Raw genomic sequence first — 24,506 nt, forward strand, 5'->3', positions numbered from 1 at the left:
CATCTCGAGGTTACCTTTAAAATAAAAACAGCATGCTATATTGTTTTGTACTTTAATGGCATGTTTTTAATTTGCAAATACAAATTATTTATTTAGAAGGTGCTACTTTTTTTTTTTTTTTTTTTACTTATTGTGATTACATTGGATTTTCCAAAAACTGATAACATTAAACTGTTTTTTTTTTTTTTTTTTGATGAAATATAAAAAACTTTTTTTTTTTTGCAAATCTTTATTTATTGTCCAGCACAATATATATAGTACTATATATACTGTACTACAGTAAACATATACAAACCAATTGCAGTGTCAGATTTATAAAACAGTGAACACAAAAACACACTATAAATGTACCTGCCTATTGAAATATTTGTTTAAAAAACCTCTCCAGTGTTTGTTGTTTTAAATCCTTTGCAATTAAATTTTCAGTATATTTTTGTAAACTGTGCAATAATTTGTAGTCCTCACTTTTACCTCTCTAAGTTCTAATGCATTCTGTAATACTTCAAAAGATCTCCCAATTTTTATAGTCACTGACATAGCTCTCTGTACTTCAATATCTTCATTATCAGAATTTTCATTTTCCTCAGTTTCTGGTTTATCTGGCATAATTTCACCAACTCTGTCTTTTACTGACAGATCACCTATTGTCAGAGGATTTCATCAGTTTTCACTCACTCGTTGAAATCTTGTGTAATAAATGGATTTCTGGTATATTCTGGTACTGTATTACTTCCTTTGACGTTTTTCACAACATCTGGTCGAATAAAACTGGCCATACTAAAACAGTTTTGCTCATTTGGAAATTAAACCTCAAGAAACCCATACCAAAGGACTATCAAAGCGTGGCATCTAATAAGTTATTTTTTTTTTTCTTTTGCTGTGTCCATAGCTTTTGGGCATCGTCATTTTCTTCAATTTCTGCAATAATTTTGTGCTACAATGCACTCCTGTACAGTGTTTCGAGAACCTTTATGATTCCTTGACCAAGGATTGTACTTTGTATAATATATTCATTGGAAGAAATATGAATTTTATGTTCAACTCCACTTTTGAATGGGCTGTGCAGTTTAAGTACAATTTTATTTTTTATTGACTTGCAATAATTCTCTGTCCCATTCCTACAAAAAGTCAATGAAAATTTGCAATATCATCCATGCATTTGTATTGCTCTTATCTTAAACTGGTAAGCCTTTATCCCTCCGAAGACATGTGGATGTCTACTTTTCTCATTTATAAAAAACTTCTTTTTACTGTTAGGGTCATATTGCCTGTCAGGAGTACAGTCACTCTTTCTTTGTTTTTTTTTTTTTTTTTTTTTGCCAACTGTTGAATGAAAGTTCATTTTTGAATATTAAAGTATGCTCAGGTTTTACTTTAAAACAGAGGTTCCCAAAGTGTGAGGTATGCCTCCTGGAGGGTTTCATTTTAGTCTTTGATATTAAAATGTATTAAGTATTTATTAATTAATAAAAGCATGTGTATTGATAGCAAAATTTTAATGCAAATTTTAAAAGTTTGGGAAGAAAAATGAGTGAAACCATTTTTCACTAATTTTTCTACCAAACCTGTGTCAGAGTCCGAGTTTTCTCCATGAAGTTTTTTGTACACAGTGTTGTCTCTCCTTCCACCTGCTTAGCCAGCCATCTATAGTTAGAACTGTTTGAAAATTCCTTTTGCATAGGATATTTCTACTGATAAATGCATTTTTTAATCTAGTATTTGCAAACCATCTCAGGAGCACTTCTTTCACAAGTTCACTCTTTCCACATCTTTTTCTGTTCTGCTTTTTATTTTCAGTTCTAATTCATGTGATTTTCTATTCTTTAAAAGTTTACACAAAAGAGGCTGCAAAATACTGAATTTAAATGTAGTTTCTCTCTGTCTGCACTTAGGCAAGTGCATCATAAACACTTAAATATTTTGTTCTTTTCACTCAAACTTAAATCTTCATTTCTGTGACATTTCAATTTGATAAAAATCCGTGATTCAGTTCTCGATGGACATCATTTGACTGAACTCTAGTCTATTCACGGGAAGCAGGCAGTGCATACAGTATACTGTACATACAGGGTTGTTAAAATTAAAGTATCCCTATGTAGAGGGCTCTGGAGCGAGTTCTAAGGCTCATACTGAAGCTAAATTTGGACAACAGGTACAATAAAGAATGCGCTCGCCATTTATTGGGAAAAAAAAAATTAGTTACAAAATTTGTCACTGTATGGCACGTAACTATCTTAGTTACGATTATGCAAATAACGTAAGTTATTTGTAACCGGAATTCTCTGATAGCCGTAGCTGCGGCTATCAGAGAATTCCGGCGTCAGAAGCTCATAAGGCATGGACCTATGACTATTTGTGCTGTCTGCAAAATGATTGCGAAATTTGAAGCGACAAGATATCTTGGTGTTCAGCCAGGTAGAAGTTGAAAACAAGTGGATTTCTGTCATGTTTTATAAGTGGCTATGGCTTTCGTGGATTTATCAAGTCAATCTCCATGTGTTAGCGCAATTGTGCCAGCTGTTTCTTGTGAAGTGGACATGCCGTATTCCACTGTAAGGCTAGTAATGCATCAGGTGTTGCGGTACTATCCTTACAAGATGCAAATGCTACAGCAGCTAAAGCATGGTGATGCAAATATTCATTTCACATATGCACTTCAGTTTCTGTCGCGAATGACAATGGATATCACTTGGCCATGGAACATCCTTTGGAGTGATGAAGCCCACTTCTGCTTAAATGGACAAGTGAACATGCACAACTGTCGCATTTGAGCAACAGAAAACCCTTGAGTTATCCAAGGGGTCCCGTTGCATTCTCCAAAAGTGAAAGTGTGGTGTGGATTTACAGCCACATTCATGATTGGGCCATATTTTTTTTGAACAGGTAACACCGACTGGACCCCCCGCACCTGTTCTGTCACTGGACAGCGATATTATGAAATGTTGGCAAATTTTTCAATACCAGAGCTGCGACAACGTGTGTGCCTTCAGGATACCATATTTATGCAAGATGGTGCACCACACCACATCCACTGTTGTGTCCAAAGATTGCTAAGTCAACACTTTACTGACGAATGAGTCATCAGCCATTTTTCCCAGACATCTTGGCCACCCCGATCACCAGCCCTCACCCCATGTAACTACTGGTTGTGTGGATTTTTGGAGAACCAGGTGTATCGGGAAGGATGTCAAACTCTGGCAGATATGAAGGACAGCATTAGACGTTATGTGTTGGCTATTCCAGTTGACATGTTATGTTCTGCTGTAGAAAATGCTGTTCTTTGAATGGAAACTGTTGTTGACCAAAATGGAGGACACATTGAATAATCGTAGCACTGTTCAAGTGATTTGTATTGCCACGGCACCATATAGTGATTAATTTTATAACAAATTTTTTTTCCCCAATAAATGGCGAGCGCTGTTGTTAATGGCGAGCGCATTCTTTATTGTTCCTTTTGTCCAAATTTCTCTTCAGTATGAGCCTTAGAACTCGCTCCAGAGCTCTCTGCATAGGGATACTGTAATAACAATCCCAACCCTGTACATAACGCATCACAGTGTGTGGGAGTCATGTGATCAGTTGCGGGGAAAATGTTAAATGTTTGGGCCTTGCAATTAAACACCAATAACTTGCCAGAGAACTAAAACTTTACAATGATGGAAGGATAACCACCACAGTTATGTTGTCATATTTGAAGGTTATCCTGCTGGGTTGGATTGCTTCTTCCTCCATCCATATTGCTTGGTGACCAAAACGTCAGTTTCTTGATTGTCCACCTACTTTTGTTTACAGGCATTCTTTTCTTTTCGTGAAGACTATAAACGTGGCAGAGATTAGAAGTTCAAAGATATTATTTTTCACTTAGCAATGAACAGGTTATGAACATTATTTGGTGTGGTTAAGACTTGTAAATAATTGGCAGATTTTAGGCTTTCTGGAAGCCATATCTCTCCTAATTGGAAAAATAAATAACAATAAACAGTGGTATGATTATATAAAGTGGTAAAATATATGCACATTATTATATAAATGGTTTTGGATTTTCATATTTGGTTATAATAAGGGGCTGATAACAATAACTACTGATAACATTAACTGCCATTCACTGTATAACCAATATAACATAGGAAACATACTCAGTTGACATTTTGTTAAACTTTAAACTTTGTGTTTTTATTTTCAGAACATCAGTAATTAAACATTGTGTTAGTATTCTTATAATCTATTTAACATTACACAATCTATTTAACATTACTTTAGATGATTCCTGCTTGTTTAAAAGAATCAATAGACTTGGGAAAATTCAGTTTCATTAATTTAACTTCACTTTGAAAACTTAACCACCTATATGAAATTTAGAAATTCCAGGTTCTTTTTAAAGGTAGCTGTTTTTAAAGGCTGCTGTTGAATTGTTTGAAAGAGAAAAAAAGTTTTACCGTATCATATTAAATGTAAATAATTAAAAAAAAATTTTTTTTGAACAGCCATATCATAAAACTATGGCTTATCACACACACAAAGTGACAGGACAACGAGTGAATACATTAATAAAGATTAAAAATATTATATCTTAAATACTAACCCTCGATTACTAATTATTAACTGAATTGAAGGTGAAACAAAACAGTGATGGGAGTTCTGTGAAGCTGAGTGATTTGGCATAAGAGACAAGACTTTGTTTATCACAGGAATCCTCTTATGTGCATCATAAAGATGCTTTGTTATGGCACACTAAAGAGGTAACTGCTAATATCAGTGTTTCCTATTTCACTCTCGGGGAAAAAAAAAAAAAAAGCCACACACAAAACTTTAAATTTTTTTCATTTATTTGTTCATTTTCTTATCAGCAGATGAAACCAACTTGAAATTTTTGTGATTTGATTAATACCAAGAACTTTACTAAGGTCGACTTGGCAAGGTTTATAATAGAAAATAATTAGACATTAGTTTTCTCATTTTATTAGCCTCATAATAAATATATATAGATTTTGAGAATTCAGTGGCAAATCACTTTTATGGTCTTTTGCAACTTTTTAGAAGTTGTAAAATTAGAAAAAGAATTTGGGAAACAAGTTTTGAAGCTCTAAAATATTTAACCTGAAACATGACTATTTAGATAATTATAATTTAAAAAAATTTTTTTTTTTTTTTTTTTTTTTTCAGTTTTACATGCTTTATAATATGCTCTAGTTTGTCCTGTCAAGTTGCACTCTCTCTTTCTCCATTTCAGATGTACTTCTTGGTAGCTACCGTGGCCAGAAAGTAGCAGTAAAAGTCCTTAAAGATTCGAGCAAGGCTGCACAGAATTTCTTGGCAGAAGCATCAGTAATGACGTATGTTTTTAAATAATGTACTTTTTATGCAAATCTAATAATTATAACAAAAAAATTTGACAGAATTGCCTTTGTTATCCCACGAACCCTCTTCAGATTAAGTTCAGATACACACTCTACAGGTCTCTTTTGGTTCCTAACTTTACTGCCGAACTTACAAAATAAAATATTTTGCTTAATTGTTCTCAGATAATAAATGAATTACTTACTGTTTATGTTCAGATGGCCACATAAGGTCAGAGGAGTTTACAAGATAGAATACAAGCACATCACCATGTCTAGCAGTTAATTATGGGCTGGAACTAGTCGACTCAGATGTGTGTACTATATGGTATCCTCACTGACAGAGAAAAATATTCCTGATCCATATTCAAATTTGCCCTTCCATGTTTAAAATTATGCAGATTTAAAAAAATAAAATTAAAAATTGATCTGTCTGCTTGTATGCAGTTTAGGCAATACACATTTGCTTATATCACGGCTTTTGGAATTAGTGTGAAGGGTAAGCTTGTGTAATTTTTGCTATGTAGCTGATTTGTGGCACACATAATGAGCAGAGTTAACCTTTTTTTATCCGCAAAAAACCTTTGGGGGTCCAAAGGTTTTTTGCGGATCCCTTAGGTCCTGTAGATAATGTACCTCAAGGGTTAGAAACTTCTGTACTATATCAAGAAATATTTACCACCATGTACTTAAGAACTCCTCCGTAGAGGGCCTCAAGAAGGCCTCCGTAGCTGAGTGGTCAGGAACGGGAATGCAGTAGCACATGCTTTTTGAGTAGACTGGGGTTCAAGCCCCTGACTGCTAAATATGGGGTGCCTCCGTAGCCAGGTGGGCTGGAGCAGCAGTGCGTAGCACACGCTTCTTGATTAGACTGGGGTTTGAGCCCATGACCACCAAATACGGAGGATGCGGAAAGGTCAGGGAATGACCACAGCATATTCCCTGAACAATATGGCCTTAGTTGCTAATGCTCCTAAAAACCAAATAACAAACAAATAAACAACAGCTAAATATGGTCAATCTGCCAACCCAATTCCTCCCCCCAATTCCCCCTGCTGCTCATTCCAATAGAAGCAGTGCAAGAATCATTTTCACCTCTGCCAGCAGCTACTGTTACTCTATTAGTCTGTGTATCCACCCAAGCTAGCAGTTTTCTGACCCACCTAACACTGCCTCGATAGCATCACCAAATATTCTTGCACCCTTTCTATTTAAGTGTATTCCATCCCTGTAGGAGCAGTCTCTCCTGTTTACAAGCACAGACCAGGCTGAGAAAAATTCTACCCCTTGAGCCTTGCACAATCTCTCTAGCTCTGAATTGATCGACAAGGCTCTCATCGTATACTCCCTCCTATCATGTCTGGGAAGAATGGCAGACACTTTCAAATTCAACCCTAACTCATGGCTTTTTTTCAACATTGACTTGTACTTGTTAAGTAATTCCACCTGTCTGCTACTCTTAATATCATTAGTGCTAACGTGTACAACAAGATGATATCTCCTGTACAACGTCATGAGCCTTTGCCCTTGGCAGACATACCCTGTCTTGTTCCCTCTATCCTTTTTGCACAGTATATTCCCAGTTTCTCTGACAATAGTCACCGACAACTAGATGATAAAGAAGGTAATGGATTTGCATACCTGGGAAGTGTCTTTCTTAATTTAACATATGCCAAACTTAAGGAAGAAAGTTTTGTAGGACTCCAAATTAGAAAATCCTGAAAGACTGTTTGAAACCTAGTTAAAGGAGGTTGAATTAGTACTTGGTGATCATTTAAGGTGGTAGTATATTGTTTATTGGGTAATAGGAAAGAAGAAACATATGAAACGTTGGTGTCTAATTTACTTGAATGTTACAAAAACTTGGCTGTTGAATGTTGTTGAAAATTCATTTTCTTCATTCTCATCTTGAATTTCCCCCCGAAAATCTGGGAGATATGAGTGATGAACAAGGGGAGCTGTTTCATCAAGATATTTCCACTATGGAAAAGTGGTACCCAAGGTCACTGGAATCCTGTAATGAAGGGATATTACTGCTGGTTACTTGTGAGGGAGTGTAAGCAGGAATACAAGAGAAAATCCCTAAGTAGTAAGCATTTTTAAGGACAATTACAGGTATGGTAATTATATATTATTGAAATATAACTATTTAACTATGATTTATATTTTTTCCGAAGTTAAAAGAGATATAGAGAACATATATTTTTTTTACACTAGTATTAGAAACTTGAATTATATGTATACAAAGGGTACTAGGAAAGTTTTGCAATACAGCTTTGTTTATTTAATTTTTTCAAAGTAATTTCCTCTACATTCAGTACACCTCTCCATCCTCCGAAACCAATCTTTAAACCAGTTCTGCCAAGTTTCACTAGGGAGTAAAGCACACTCGTTGTCCCAAGCCCGTAGAAGGTCCTCATCACTGGAAAACCGCCTCCCTTTTACCTTCATTTTCACATGCGGGAACAGTGCAAAGTCGCAGGGAGCAAGGTCTGGACTGTAGGGAGGGTGCTCGAGAAGTTTCAGTCCTGTCGTGGTCAAATATTCGGTGCAGGCTTTGGCGCGGTGAGCTGGAGCATTATCGTGATGGAGGTACCAGGTGTCCATTCTTGACTTTGGCCGCAGGTTCTTCATAGATCCAATGACTTTAGGCAGGCATTGTTCAGTATACCACTTAGCTGTGACTGTCTTCTGCGTGTCCAAAACGACACGTTCCACAATTCCACTCGATTTGAAAAATACAGCTATCATTTTCTTCTTTACAGATCGGGATTTTCTGACAATTACGGGTGTGTCGTCATCATCAAAGACCCAAACTTTGTTTTGAGCCTTGGTTGGCAGATCGTAATAGTACAGCCAAGTCTCGTCACCTGTCACGATGTTGTTCACATACTGAGATTGTCCCTTATCAAACTTTTTTAACATCTCCCGGCACCAAGTCACACGTTGTGTCATCTGCTCTTCAGTCAGTTGATGCGGCACCCAGAGAGAACAAAGTTTCTTCACGTGCAAATGATCTTGCAGAATCGAACGAATTGCTGCATTTAGGCCCAAAGTATCCTCTATCTGTTGGTAGGTCACTCGCCTGTTTTCGTCAAGCATTTTCCTCACAGCAGTAACGTTTTCCTCTGTAACTGACGTTCGTGGCCTTCCCGGCCTCTCAGAATCCTCCAGAGTGAAATTTCCCCTTTGGAATTCTCTATACCACCTGAATATCGTTGTACGATGTGGACAATCATCATCTAGTGCAAGAGTCATTTCTTCTAAGCACTGGTCTATGGTTAAACCACGAACGAAATTATACCGCAAAACTGTCCTTATCTCATTTCGTGACCACGATGCCATCGCAAGCACTTTACACTCTCACTACTAATGAATAACTGAGCCCATCGACTTGGCGCAGCGGCTACTATGCACGTATGAACATGTCTGAACATGCAGCAACAAGCAGCTTCCTGTGATTCATCGTTGCGTCATATTGCAAAACTTTCCTAGTACCCTTTGTATATACCTTTATTTTAACATTAAACATTGGTGCATCTTTTAATGTAGACGTGATAGAGACTTTGTATGGTGATTTTAGTGTGTGCTTATTTCCTCCAGAATCACATGATTTCATTGCTGAGGTATGAAAAAAAATATTTTTTGTTGGCTAGTATAATTGTATGAGAACATTCTTTGTGCATCCCATATGGAAGGGGGAGATTAGATTTAATCTCCTTTTGTGCGCCTTTTCTTGTTTTGCTATAAATAAAGTAAATTTAAAGAACAGTCTTTGGCCGTTGGTAATTAAATTAAAACTAACAAAAGAAGCTAAAACAAATTTTATTAAAATATTACAGGTCTTTGAAGCATATGAACCTTGTTCAGCTGTTAGGAGTAGTATTTGATGGGCCATCTATATACATTGTTACAGAATACATGGCCAAGGGATCACTAGTTGATTACTTACGTTCTAGAGGAAGGTTACATGTTACAAAAAGAGATCAAATCAACTTTGCTACGTAAGTGAAATTTATTTTAATTTATTATTACTAAGATATCTTTATAATTGATGGTACAGTAAAATCCTGTTAGAGTGAAAACTGTTTGAACAAAAATTTCACTGTGATAAAAATATTTTCAGGTCCCACCTGAACTCCCCTTATTACTAGTGCTTTATAATTCTCATTTGAATGAAATTAGTTATAAAAAATGTAAGTTCTTGCTCTAAATATTTTTGTGTGTTTATTAAAATTTTATTTTGCATTTTGCCTCATTTATTGCAAATATATATGCTTTTAAAACTAACACTCTTATACATATTTGTTTTATTGTTGTAATTATGTGGTGTTATTTTTAAAATAAATAATAAATTGCTATCTCTACATATAGTATATTGTTTATTATAATATTGGGCAATATGTATACCCTTGTGTGAAGGTTGTCAAGGGATTTTGTTTTAATAATGTAATTCTACTTATTTTATAGTTGCTTCTGAAAACATGTATTATTAACATTTATATTATTACATGAACGTATATTCACATATTATTAATGTTTATATTATTACATGAACGTATTATTCGCAAATTATTAACATTTATAATAATGTTAATTTTCTTAAAGAGAAAATTAATTTATTAATTTTCTCTTTTTTGATTATCCATTCATATGCTATTTCTGCAGGTGATTTTAAAATTACCAATTATTTTTAGAAAGGTACCGTTGGAGACAAACTTTGCCTGATTAAATCTTTTATTTAATAAATTTTTTATGAAAGATTTATTAGAATTTATTTTTTATGAAAGATTTATGAAAGATAATATATATTCAAGCAAAACTTGTTAGACAATTTTATTCCATTAACTCTGCATATAAAAATCTCAACTTAGGCAACAGCATTGTCAAATTCTTAGTATGATTACTAAAATTTCTGCTGAATTTGAAAATATACATCAGTTCTACAGGCCAGTTCCTTAAATTTCCTGTGGTTAATCAATAGGACTTGGTTCGTGAACTTTTTCTTTGGTCCTAACCCCAAAAGAAAAAATCCATTGGGATCAGAGTGAGAGTTAATTTAACTCTGTTATGGAAATTAACGTTGAGCCTTTTTTTCACACAGGAATAGTGAAGTGCTGAGGAGCACTTTCCTGGATAGCCACTTCTTTTGCATTTAGGCAATATTGACTTTAGGAAAAGAAATCATATTTTCTAATAAAGTATGGGCCAAAAATTCTGTTATATCATCTCACACATTATACTTTCACTTTGGGGTAGCTTTGGCTCATCTGTACTGTTTTTTATAAATCATGTGGCCCTCAGTAATGGCTGTTATGCCTGTTAATGAAGCCTCCTTTGTGAAAAATGGCTTGTGTTGATCAGTTAATATTCAGTAAGAAGTCCTATCAGCCAGCCATCCAGTTGTGATTTCAAAACACTCTGTCCATTGATCATAATCATCTGGATAAAGCTTCTGCATATAGTGCGGGAGCTTTATTTAGGTTTCCACTTTAGTTTTGTTTTCAAAATTTCTTTACAGAAGGTTAGGTCAACTCAGTTTCATGCATACACATGCACCCACACTATGGATTTCTTTAAACTTCGTGAAAATGCTTCATACATACCACCTTTATCCAGCAGGAGTGGCATGTGGTCTGACCCCTCAGCAAAATAATTATTGTACATTAATCACTGGTTCACGATCAGTGGCTGTGACTAACTACTTTGCTAATTATCTGTACTCTTTCCTTAGTTTGGAAGTGAAACATTATTGTTTTCCAAGAATTAAATTATACATGGAATGGGCCTGACAGCCCTTGCATCACCTTAGCTGTTGCAATTTTTTTTTTTTGTGTAAACAAGTATGGTTCTTCCTGTTTGTTGATTGATGCTGTTGCTACAAAAAAGTAGATACTGTTTGTTTTGTTTGAGTAATTATGTAAAATGATTTCTTTTCTTTATTATTGTTTATTTTAAAAGAGGTATTGGATGACAATTCCAGTTAGTGTGTGAATATATACATATTAGAGAATAGTAAGAATAATAATCTGGTATTGCAAGAAGCTATATTTAAAATATAAATAACAGTAGATATATATCAAATATGTACAAGGTTTGAAACTTAAGTTCCATTACTCATTCAATTTATAGAAAACCAGGTGCTAGAATTTAAAAATAAAAAATAAGATTTCAAGATTTCAATATTTTTTTGAAATAATTGCATAGAGCAACTACATACACACACTCATGAGGCCACTCAAAGTTCCTGGAAACATTTTTAAATTGCATTTTGAACTGACCTCCACCATTTCCTTTGTCACACATTTCTTTTGATGAAATCTGCACTGTCAAATTGTTGTTCTTTCAGCTTATTCCTGAATTTCATTTTTAGTTATAAGTAATAGAGTGACGGAGATAAATCAGAGGAAATTCCTTGATAATCAGCCTAGAATGTGGCCTAGTGGTGCCATGCAAAAAAGAAATGGCTCTCTTTTTCTCAAAACTAATTCTGTTCTTGGTATTTTTTTTTTTTTTTTTTTTTTTACCAACAAGTCCAAAACTTGTGCATATGGCTCCTTATTAACTGTGTTACCTACTGGAAATCTTACCTTGGAAATCTGCTTTGTTATAAATCTTGTTGAAAGGATGTGAGAAGTTTTTGGCTGATTCAGGCTCGTGGTGTCCTATAGTTTTACTTTTTTGCTTCTTTTATAGGGAAAATTTTAGAAAGACTGATGAATAAATAGGTCGATGCCTAAGTATAATGCATCTGGTCTTGCTTTTAAGAGACAATTTTGTTTTAAAAAGGGAATTGAAGTCTTCAAGTTATGAAATATATGGAGGAATATCAAGGTCTGTATGTGCTAATTGCCTAGAGCAGCTACACTTATAAGATTATTCATAAATCTTCTGGGAACATTTTTTAAATGCATTTGAACTTGCCACCACCAATTCCTCTTTTGAAGGGGAAATATCTTGAAAAATAATTAAATTGCAGAATGTTCGAGTAAGTTAGACTCAATTTTCAGAAATTATTTTGATAACAGAATAGAAGAACAAAGTGTATAGAAAATTTGAACAAGGGTGCCTACAAGTATCAAACTTCAGTCTTTTAGCTGGGATTATAGTATTTGACGAGTTCTTAAATTTTGATGCAAATGGGGTTGTCGTTTGTTTACACAGATGACTTGGTTTTTGTTATATATGAAAATTCCAGATCTGAATTAAGAAACATGGTTGGGATTATATTGGAAAGGTTTCAAAAATGGAATAAGCTAGCAACTAGAAATATTTTAAAACTGTATGCTACTGAAATTAGGCTCAGTATGAGCAGATGTCCAGTTGGTAGAAGCCAAGAAGTTTCCTTACAGTACGTGTCTAAAGTAAAGTATTGGAAATTGTGCAGAGGAGTTGTTATTGAACATAAAACGTGTTTAAAAAATAAGATTAAAATATATGTCTCAGAAGAATTATTAGAGTGGATTAGGGAATAAAGGGATGTGCAATCTTTAAATGTTATATGAATGCCTGTTTGTCCCCCTTCTCACCCGTGCATCTGTTGCTTGATGTAAGAGAACAGTGAACTCTGTAATAAAAGTATTTACACCCCAGAGATTTGCTCTTCTGAGTATAACCCAATTTTTTTTTTATGAGAACACCAAGCATGAGAGGTATTAGAACCTATAGTATTTGATTTTCATTTTCTCAATCCATGCATGGATTGAGAAAATGAAAGAAGATACTCATTAATATTACATTTGAATTTCCCTGGGTTGTAATTTTCAGGAAATACATATAAAGGGAAGTTGTTCCAGAAAACAGAAGTTGAATGAATAAATGAGGAGGAAGAAAAGTTAGTTCTGTGAGTTTTTAGTTGGACAGTAAAAAGATGTTGACTGATTGCGGCACATGTTTGGACTGGTTTGGAAGAGAGAGCGGGAATTATAGAAAACAATTAACAAGAATAGTGCCCATGGAAGAATCTATAGAAAAGGCATGCAGCAGAAACAGAATGTTTGTGAGTCAGAGTGGAGAGACTTTGTTAGAGATCAGCCATTAACTAATCGAACTGCCTTCTTTTGAATGGAATCGAGAAGCCTGAAAGAGGTTTTGGGGGTGCGATCCCAGATGTGAGAACAATATTTTATGGTAGGGTGGATTTGCAATTTGTACTGAATTTTAGTTTGGTTTTACTGGCACAACAGCACTCTAGGCTATAATGCGTCAACCACGTTTGTACCAAGTGGACAGCTGTTTGGAAGAATAGTAATGTTAAGAGCAAAAGAGAAAACCCACTTTTTAGCATTAGAAGAGGCAAATGATGCAAGAAAACAAACTTATACAGCATCAGCAAAAAAAAAAAAAAAAAACCTTCCCATTTCACCCATCCATTCACTCTAAAAGTTTGTCCAGTTCTTCCTTTAATTTATTTTAGCTGTCCACTTCCACAACGACCAATGGAAGTTTGTTCCAGCAATCAGTCACCCGCTGGCTTAAGCAAATTTCTGCACAACTGTTTCCTAAATTTCAATTTATGCCCCCTCAGGTGCAGAATCTGAATAAGAGGAAGAATTCCATCAGCATTAAGCTTGATCAAACCATTCAAGGCCTTATACACTTCAGTCTTCAATCAGATCACCTCGCAGGTGCCTAGTCTCCACATGCTGCAACTTGCAGAACTTAAGCCTCTCTTGGTAAGAGCACCCCTCTTTGCCTCTCGCCAATCTTGTTGCCCTTCTCTGTACCCGTTCTTGCAACTCTACATCCTTCCTAAAATGAGGCCTCCAGATCTGAATGTAGTACTCAAGGTGTGGCCTGACCATTGCCTTATGCAAGGGGACATTCGCCTCCTTATTCCTGTTAGCAAAATTCCTGTATATCATTGACAACACACCATGAGCTACTCTTGTAGTTTGTTAGAAAACTTCATATATGACTGCACAATTACCCCCAGGGTCCTTTAATTCTCCACTACCCTTAGTGTAGTACCACATAGTTGGTACATTAGTGTGGGGTTATTGCTATCCATATGCATTACTTAAAATTTGTCAGTGTTAAACTTTAGTTGCCACCTCTCAGCCCATCTGCCAACTTTTTTTGATCCTGCTGCGGTAGCGTACTGTCATTACTGTTATTAACAACCCTGCCAACCTTTGTGTATCATCTGCAAACTTTGACATTAACTGTGATATACCTTCATCAATATCACCGATAAATACAGTAAAGAACAATAGGCCCAACACCGAACTCTGGAAGACTCCACTAATAACACCCCCCTTAGTCCTTGAAGAGCAGTGTCCATTGATTACCACTCTCTTGTCTTCTTCCACTCAACCATCCCTTTATACATTGCAGCAACTTACCCTTAATGCCATACTGCTCTAATTTATACAGTGGGCTTCCATGTACAGCAGTATCAAAAGTCTTCCTGAAATCCAAATATATGATATCAGAATTATTTTTTGCATCCAGGTCCTTGCATCCAGGTCCCACATCATAGTTTCCAATCAGTTTGGTCAGACAAGACCTCCACTTCACAAATCCATGCTGTGTCTGAACTATAACTGCAGTTTTGTCTAGATGATCTTGCAATGCTCTTTTAACCAGCAACTCCATTATTTTCCCCAGAAAAAAAGTTAAACTAAAAGTCTAATTACTCGTGTCACCCTTTGATCCCTCCCTTTATGAATTGGAGATACATTTGCACATCTCCAGTCCTTGGGGTCTTCCCCTAAGTGCAAGGATGCTCTCATAATTATGGCTAAGGGTTTGCTTACTTCCTTTGCTGCCTCCTTTAATATAACTGGATAGATCCCATCCTCCCCAAGTGCCTTTCTTATGTTTAACTACAACAATTTCTCCTCTACTTTGCTCTCAGTTATTACAAAATCATTTAACTCCCTGTTAGAGTTTGATAAACTTCTGGCATTCCCCTCCTTGAATAACTCCTCATGTGTGAATGTAGATGCAAAATAATCATTTAGCTTGTCAGCTACCTGAGCAGGATCATTAACAGTCAAACCATCGATATCAGTTGGATCAATCTGATATATTCCCTTCTTTCTAGCATTTATATAAGTAAAGAAGCCTTTGCTGTTTTTCTTTTTTTTTTTTTTAATGAAAACATGAGAGGTATTAGAACCTATAGCACTTAGTACCGTTCTTGGGTTGGAGGTTGAGAAGATGAAAGAAGATATTTGTTGACATTAGACTTGAACTTCTGTAGACTGTAATTTTCAGGAAATACGTATGAAGGAAGGTTTTTTCCAGAAAACGGTAGTTGAATGAATAAACGAGGAAGATGAAAAGTTGGTTCTGTGAGTTTGAAGTTGGACAGTAAATGGATGTTGGCTGGTGGCGGCACGTGTTTGGACTGTTTTGAAAGAGAGAGCGGGAATTATAGAAGCCAATTCAGAAGAACAGTGACCATGGAAGTATCTGTAGAAAAGGCATGCAGCAGAAACAGTACATCTATGAGACAGAGAGTGGAGAGATTAAGAGATGAGTCATTAATTAACCTAACTGCCCTCTTTTGAATGGAATCTAGAAGCCTGAGAAAGGTTTTGGAGGCACCGCCCCAGATGTGGGAACAATGTTCCATGGTAGGGCAGATTTGCGATTTGTACAAAGTGAACAGCTGTTTGGAAGAAAAGTTACGCTGAGAGCGTAAGAGAAAACCAAGCTTTTTAGATGCAGAGGAAGCAATATTTGTAATGTGCTTGGACCAAGAGAGATTAGAAGTCAGGGTAATCCCCAAAAAGAGATATCATTTTGCTTAGAAATTGGAGTGTCACCAAAGATAAGCATAGGAGCAGAAGAATCATTTTTGTGAGATATAAGACAAGCCTGAGTTTTAGAAGGATTGAAATCAACTAAGTTGTCTTTGCCCCACTGGGGAATTACCTGGAGATCGGCATTTAAGAAATTGGTAGCAGATATTCAAGAAGTTGAAGCTCATGGAGCAGGGCAAGGTTTCCCAAAATGGAATGCAATGTGCTGTCGTCAGCAAAACTATGGATAGCATTTCCAGTCAATGGAAGAAGGTCATTAATATACAAGAGCAAAAGAGTGGGGGAAAGAATTGAACCTTGGGGGACACCAGCATTAGTGGAAAAGTTATAAGATAGAGAGCCATCACCCTCAGTGAGCGATCAGAGAGAAAACTGGATAACCAATTACAAAAAACAGTTGGCAAACCATAAGATGGAAGCTGTTTTAGGAGACCTCTATGCCAAACATGATCGAAAGCCTTTGAGATGTCAAGAGCAACTGCTTGTGTTTCACCAAACTTTTCCATTGAATTTGTCCATAAATGGGTAACATAAGCAAGAATATCACCATAAGAACGACACTGATGGAATCCATACTGGTGATTGTTGATCAGGCAGAAGGTTTCTAGATAGTTTAAGAGTTGGCGGTTAATTGATTTCTCCATTACTTTAAAAAGAGCAGAAGTAATTGCAATTTGGACGATAATTAGATGGAGGGATTTGTGACCCTTTTTAGGAAATAGCTGGATGTGAGCAAATTTCCAAGCAGAAGGAAAAACACCTTTGGAATAAGATAATGAAAAAAAGCTGGCAAAGAACAGGAGTAAGTTCAGGAACGCAGGTTTTGAGAACAAGTGAAGAAATACCATCAGGACCTGGAGCTTTCTTAGCACTAAGAGTCGTCAAAAAATCCTTCTGACGGAAGACCACAGGAGGCATTGAATGGAACGTGTTGGGAATGGTAGGAGGCGTTTTACCAAGATCATTAATACAGGATTTGGAAGAAAAATGGAATGCTAGCAGGTCAGCTTTATCCTTGGCTGAAGTGTCAACAGAACCAACTGGTTTTGACAGAGTTGGGAGCAGAGATGGGCAAAAGTTGCGGCCAATAGCTTTGGCCAGAGACCAGAATGTTCGGCTACCATTAGGGCAAGGAGCAAGTTTTCTACTCTTAGCCTGTTCAAAATCTAGTTTGGACTGATTAATAACTGCTTTACAATTGTTGCAAGCTTTGGTGTAGGCAGAAAATGAAACTGAAGATTTGGAAACAAGTCAATTACAATATGCAATATTCTTCTCTTGAACAGCCTTAGCACATTTATTGGACAACCAAGGTTTAGATAAAGGATGAGATTTTAAAGTGGAGTGTGGAACAAAGGATTCCATTCCTTCAAGAATAATTTCACTGACACGAACTGAACAAACGTTGACATCAGAAGTTTTGGAAACAGTAATCCGACCAAGGAAAAGAAGAAAAGAAATCTCGCAAGTCATCCCATTTTGCATTCTTGTAATGCTAAACAATATGATGTTGGGAATAGCCATGAGATAAAGGCTCCATTGGAGAAGAGATAATCACAAAGTTGTGATCTGAGGTGCCTAAAGGACCACTCACTTAAACTGTGTACTTAGGAGGATTGTTTGAAGAAAAAGATCAAGCATGTTGGCTGCATGGTTAGGATTGTCTGGTATTCTTGTAGGTAAATGAACAATCTGTGCAAGTTTATTAGTAATTGCAAAAGCTTCAGCATCTTGACCAGCTGGGTCGGTGTGACTAGAAAACGGAAGCCAGCTGGAGTTGTGAATGTTAAAATCACCAAGGAAAATTACCTCACTGTTAGGAAAGTTGGACTGGAGAAAGTCAAATTGGAAAGAGAGGAAATCAAAGAGCTCCAAGTGATTAGTGGAGTTAGGAGAACAGTAGACACAACAGATGAATTTTACACAATGAGGTAGAGAGATTTTAAGCCAGAGAAGATCGAAAAGAGGAGATTCCAAATTACCAAGTCTCTGACAGGGAATATCGGAATGGACATATGCACAAGTACCACATTTGAGGCGAAAAGAATCATACAGTGAATAATTTGGGCAACCGAGATGAGCAGTGGTTGAATCAACCAATAACTGAGTTTCTATCAGAAAAAGTATATGGGGTTTGGCAGACTGCAAGTGGAAATGGACACTGTTGAGATTAGAATTGAGACCATGTCTATTTGTGAAATGAACTAGGTGTTTGGGAGGTTTAGATCTTTTTGCAGGTAAGCTTACTCTATTAGTTTGACAATTCACGCTGTATTCAATAGTAAGAAAAAGGTTGGAGGGGGACATGCTGTATGAAGTAATGAAATTTTTAGATATGGTGTACACATGGTAAGAATATATCCAGATCCTTGACATAATGTGGCCTCGACAATACCCCCCCCCACATACACAGTACTTGGACTCCCTCCAGTCACTATCTGGCAGAGTAGAGGTAGCAAGATTATATACTAGCTGATCCAGAAGCCTCCTAGAGAGTTGCCAATAGGTTCGGTCCGGTGTACTAACTAGTGGCCGGGTTGCAAATACTGTTTTAGAGCTGTACCCTTGAAATGTAGACTAGCTTAAAAACTAGAGACTGTAGACTGGCTTAAACAGACCAGCTTATATCTACTATAGGCTTCTATGTCGCCTGATAATTTATTTGCATCATATGTATTTTTCTTCTCTGCCACAAGTTTCATTAGTTCATTTGACATCCATTTGGGCCTAAACCTTGAACTGTATTTCTTTGTTGGTATGTAAAGCCTAGTACCTTACAATTTATAATTTGCTGTTTATAACTTCATCATTTGGTCCCACTGTATAGAATTTAAAAAATTGTCTCAGCCCACTGTAGAGTTACCTTTATGAAAGCAACAACCTTTCATTTCATCCCTGATGGTAGTTTCATCCTAAGTAAATTGCTCATCAGTACACTGTGATCACTGCCACTAAGTGGTTCTTTTATCTGCAGATTCTTAATGCATGAATAATCACTGATGTTAATCAGAACAAGAGTATTACTCCCTCTGGTACATATTAGTATTAGTAATGGCTGCATGGTGCAAGAAAGCCTATGGCTTATGCTGCACCAGCCAAAAAAAAAAAAAAAAAACTCAGAACAAAACAATGATAAAAACAAAATACATTAAAAAAAATAAATAATAATAATTAATAAAAAAGAGGAAATTAAACCTATCATCCTATGTGCTTCCATTACCCGAAAGTACTATCCAGGTGACCTTTGAATTTCCCCAAACTGTCAGCCTCTACCAACCATGTAGGCAACTTATTCCAGTAATTTATAACTCGCTGGCTGAAATTAAACTCCCTGCAATCCAATTCCCCCGTAACTTGAATTTATGTCCCCTATTTCTAGCATCATTTATAATCTTGAAAATTTCATCCTCATTCATTTTACTGATGCCTCTCAGAGCCTTAAACACCTCAATCAAATCTCCTCTAAGGTGTCTGGTTTCCAAACTCTGCAGCCCACATATTCGAAGTCTTTCTTCATAAGGACGCCCTTTTGCCGATCTCACCAGGCGAGTTACCGTCTTTGCACCCTTTCAAGAAGCTCGATGTCTTTCTTTAGGTGCGATCTCCATACTTTAACACAGTGTTCCAAGTGTGGTCTAATTGAAAGACTTATATAATGGGATTATCACGTCCCTATCTCTACTTTCAAAAGTTCGATAGATCATCGATAGAACACCATGGGCCTTCCTAGCAACCTGTTTACAATGCTCAGAGAATTTCATGTCTGACCGTATCTTAACACCCAAGTCCCTTTCCTCCAGTACTGGGTTTAGTTGAACTCCACCAAGTGAATAAGTTATTTTGGGATTACTGTTTCCCAGGTGTAATACCTTACACTTTGTTGGATTAAAGCATAGCTGCCATTTTTCTGACCATTCCTGAAGTCTATCTAGGTCTCTCTGAAGAAGCTCAGCTTGACGGTGATCATTAACTACTCTACCAATTTTAATATCATCTGCAAATTTAGACATCACGCCCTCTATCCCTTCATCAATGTCGTTTATGAAAATTAAAAACAACAGTGGTCCTAATACCGATCCTTGGGGAACCCCACTTCTTACATCAACCCAATCTGAGGAATAGCCATTTATCACAACCCTCTGCCTCCTGCCCTGAAGCCATCCTTCTATCCATCTAAGGATTTTCCCTGTGATTCCAACCTGTTCCAGCTTATAAAGCAACCGCTCATGTGGCACTGAGTCAAAAACTTTGCTGAAATCTAAATAAACAATGTCGAAATTATTCCCTAAATCCAGCTCGTGAGTGACCCTTTCGAAATAGCGAACCAGATTTGTTAAACATGATTTTCCCTTTACAAAACGATGCTGAGTATCCTTGAGAATTTCAATTCGATCCAAATGATCCTGAATTCCACCCTTGATCATTGCCTCCATGATTTTCCCTACTACTGAAGTCAGATTGACAGATCGATAATTTCCGACTTCACTTTTAGAGCCACCCTTATGTATGAGAGATACATTTGCACTTTTCCAATCCAAGGGAATCTCCCCAGAATCTAGTGATGTTTGCATAATTAGCCTCAGTGGTTCAATGCACTTGCTTGCCGCCTCCCTTAAGATTATAGGGTATATTCAGTAAACGCCAGGAGCCTTACTGGTCTGTAGGCTTGAAAGTTTTTTCATTAAATAATCTTGCGAAATTTCAATATCGTTAATTACATATTTTTTAACTTCGCTCCCACAATTTCCCATTGCCACAAAAGGCTTTTCATTTGTAAACATCGATGGAAAATAACTGTTGAGTTCATCTGCAACGGCAGCTGGTGTATTTAATACTATTTCCTTTCCCTTACGTAAAGGTCCAATCTGGTTTGTCCTTCTCTTCTTGGCATTTATATATGTGAAGAATTCTTTATCCCCCCTCTTTGCTCTGTTTGCTAGTGATTTCTCAAACTGTCTTTGCCTGCCAAACCCTTTCTGTGGCTCTGTTACACATCACCTTGTAGCTGTTATAGGCTTCAGTACTTTTTATTGCTCTAACCTTTCCATGCCACCTTTTTCTGCTCAAGTAATGAGGCAACTTCACTATTCATCCAACTTTGAACCCTCATCGTGGAGTATTTTTTTAATGGTATATACGCATTCAAGGCATCTGTGATTAATGTTTTAAAAGCGTACCACAGTTCAAATGTATTCTTTTTCTGCACAATATCTACCCAGTTAATAGAGGCCATGTAGTACCTTGAGGTATCGTAATTTCCTTTTCTGAAATTAAAACCCATTCCTTTGCCTTTTACTTCTGCTACCTCTCTCGTCATCATCCACCGTAGAACTCCGTGATCACTTCCTGCTACTGGTTCCTCTACTGTCAGCCCTGTTATGTCATCTGATTCATGGGTGATGATGAGGTCTAGGATATTCTTTTCTCAAGTACTTTCCCTGACATGTCGATACAAATAACAGTCATCTAGTTGATTTAAAAATTTTGTTCCCCGTGTCGAGTTTCTTTCCCATTTACTCCAATCAATTAGAGGCAAATTGAAATCGCCCATGATAAGGCATTGACGCTTACTTGCCCATTCCATTTGCATGTAGAGGCTTTCGTCGTAATCATGGTCTGTAGATTACTCCTACTCGCATTATACCTTTGTTTCCAACTATCTCACACCATACAGACTCTATACTAGCATGTAAAATGTCTGAATCCAGGAAAGCTATTGTCGCACTCAGGCTGCTTCTGATAAGAAGCATTACCCCACCACCCCTTCTATCTACCCTATCCTTCCTAAATACATTATACAAGCCGTACTGAAACTCATCCCCAATTTCCGGGTGGCACTACGTCTCTGTAAGTCCTATTATGTCCGCGTTACTTGTTTTAACCAGCAGTTTGAATTCGCTCATTTTATCGATGACACTTCTAACGTTACTGTATAAACAATTAAGATTTACTGTTCTTGTATATTTAACAACCCTAACACAACCCTTGAAGTTTTTTAGGCTCTCTTCCCTGATATTAGCTACCCACTCACGTGAAACGTCTCTGCCCTCAGAACATCTAGATAATACATCCAGTTGGGGTAACAGATAAGAACTCTTAAGGTATGTGCAAGAGTTACATTGACATATTATCAGATAAACGCGTGTCAGTATTACCCACATCCCCCCCTAACTAGCAGTTTCCCTGAACCTTTAAGGTACCCTCAATAATACTGGCAAAAACGTTTGCACCGCCTTTGTTTAAGTGTATCCCATCTCTACAAAACAAATTCGTTCTACCTACAAGTGTGGGCCATGCTGATAGAAATTTCCCCCCTAAAGCCTTGCAGATTCCTTCAAGTCTTGAGTTAATCCACAAGGCTCTTAACATATAATCCCTCCTAGCGTGTCTGGGCAGAATTGCAGACACATAGACATTATGGCCTAGCTCGCGACATTTCCTCAGCATGGTCCTGTATTTTTCCAACAAATTGTCAGATCGTGTACGTTTAATATCATTAGTCCCGACATGAATAATAATATTCTCTTTACCCCCTTTAAAATCTGACAATGTGTTGGTGACATCATCATTAGTTGCTCCAGGCAGACATACCCTGGTTCTACTCCACCTATCCTTATTACAAAAAATATTCCCCATTTCCCTGACAATGGAGTCTCCTAATAAAACAATGTCCTTTTTAACCAGAGTAGTTTGCACTTGGTTTTTCTGTTTTGAGGCTCGAATCGGGTGTGCATCACTTGGTAGATTGCCGGAGTCTTGAGTCCCTGACGAGCTCCCAGATGCATTATTCTCGAGGGCAAGCACCCGTCTTTTCAGCGACTCAAATTGTTCCATCAGTGCACCAAATTGTAATTTAAGATCGGTGCACTCCTTACATCGATCACAAAGAAAATAATTCTCAGGTGAGATAGGATTAGTCACCAGGTCGACCTTGGAAAACATTCCACAGGTTCCACAACGGATTAAATCATGACTCATCCGTAAATCGCCATCAGCTATTTCTGTGTGAGTCACGATAACCTGTGACGTGTTTAAGGCAGATCTCGTAACTACCATTATAAAATTAAATAAATATCAATGAAAGTTAACTTAAAAAATTATACCTATAATATTATTAAAATCAAACTGTTACAGGAAAACCTATAACAAAATAATCCAACAATATCTAAATAAATCAAATATTTAAAAGCACTATCCAAAAGTAAGCCACTTAACTGAGGAGCCCTGACTAAGCGCGTCCGCTCACCTCGAATGCCAACACTCAAACTCCGAAGTAACTGGAGTATTACTCCCTCTCGAACATGCTGTAGAAAACATTCATCCAATATATTCACAAAAGTTTTACTGGTGTGCAAGTGACCAACCCACAAGTTCTAGTCAATATCTGGGAAGTTAAAATCGCCAATTATAAGACATTCTGATTTACTGGCCCATTCTGTTTCTCTGTACAGTTCATTGTGCTAGTCAGTAGTCATCACAATCCTACTCCCATTTTTGCTTTCCCAGTGCTTATGTCACATCAAACTGACTCAACATTGCACTGACCACCTATGTCAACTAGATGCACTGCCTTAGATTTTGTGTTTATTAATTAACAGCATAACCCCCCTATCTTTCTATCCTAACTATCCTTTCTGTACACATTGAACTCCCCATGCGCCAATTTTACAATCCTTACATAATGGGGGATTTTAACTTCCCAGATATTGACTGGAACTTGTGGGTTGGTCACTCACACACTAGTAAGACTTTTGTGGATTTATTGGATGATTGTTTTCTGCAGCAGCATGTTCGAGAGGCAACCAGAGAGGGTAAAACTCTTGATCTAATTATCAGCGGTGATCATTTGTGTATTAAGCATTTGCAAATAAAGGAACCACTAGGTGGCAGTGATCACAGTGTACTGATGTGGGATTTACTTAATGATATAATTACCATCAGGGGTAAAGGAAAGGATTTTTGTTTCTGTAAAGGTGAGTACAATGGTCTCAGACAGTTTTTAAATTCTGTACATGGGATCAACTGACGTTGTTACCAACAGTAAATTCTAAGTGGGAAGCATTCAAGGAATTAATCGTGGAAGCTACTAAACGTTTCATACCTATTAAGAAATATTGTTCAAGGTTTAGATCTAAATGGTTATCTAATGAACTAATGAGACTCGTAATAGAGAAGAAAAATGCATGGGATGCATATAAATTACCAAGCAACTCAGAAGCCTATGGCAGATATAAGCTAGTCTGTAATCAGGTGACAAAGGTGGTTAGGCAGGCAAAGGCAGGTTACGAGAAATCTTGGGCAAAAGATGCTAAGAAAAACAGCAAGGATTTATTTACTTATATGAACTCTAAAAGGAAGGGAATGAATCTGATTGGTCCACTTGATATCGATGGTTCGA

The 24,506-nt window shown here is 36.8% G+C and overlaps 1 protein-coding gene across 4 annotated transcripts in view; it reads left to right on the forward strand.

Annotated features, from left to right (window-relative positions):
• Positions 1-24,506, forward strand: part of LOC150083382 (tyrosine-protein kinase CSK-like) — a 262,341-nt gene that overhangs the window by 139,823 nt on the left and 98,012 nt on the right. For all 4 annotated transcript variants that reach the window (XM_090378006.1, XM_090378004.1, XM_090378007.1 and 1 more), the window contains exons 7-8: positions 5,231-5,333; positions 9,179-9,340. In XM_090378006.1, the coding sequence (XP_090234132.1) occupies positions 5,231-5,333; positions 9,179-9,340 (265 nt within the window). The remainder of the gene's footprint in view (positions 1-5,230; positions 5,334-9,178; positions 9,341-24,506) is intronic.

This window comes from Mastigoproctus giganteus, chromosome 7, assembly GCF_048544385.1.
Source record: "Mastigoproctus giganteus isolate SK-2022 chromosome 7, ASM4854438v1, whole genome shotgun sequence".
Classification (NCBI taxonomy): Eukaryota; Metazoa; Arthropoda; class Arachnida; order Uropygi; family Thelyphonidae; genus Mastigoproctus; species Mastigoproctus giganteus.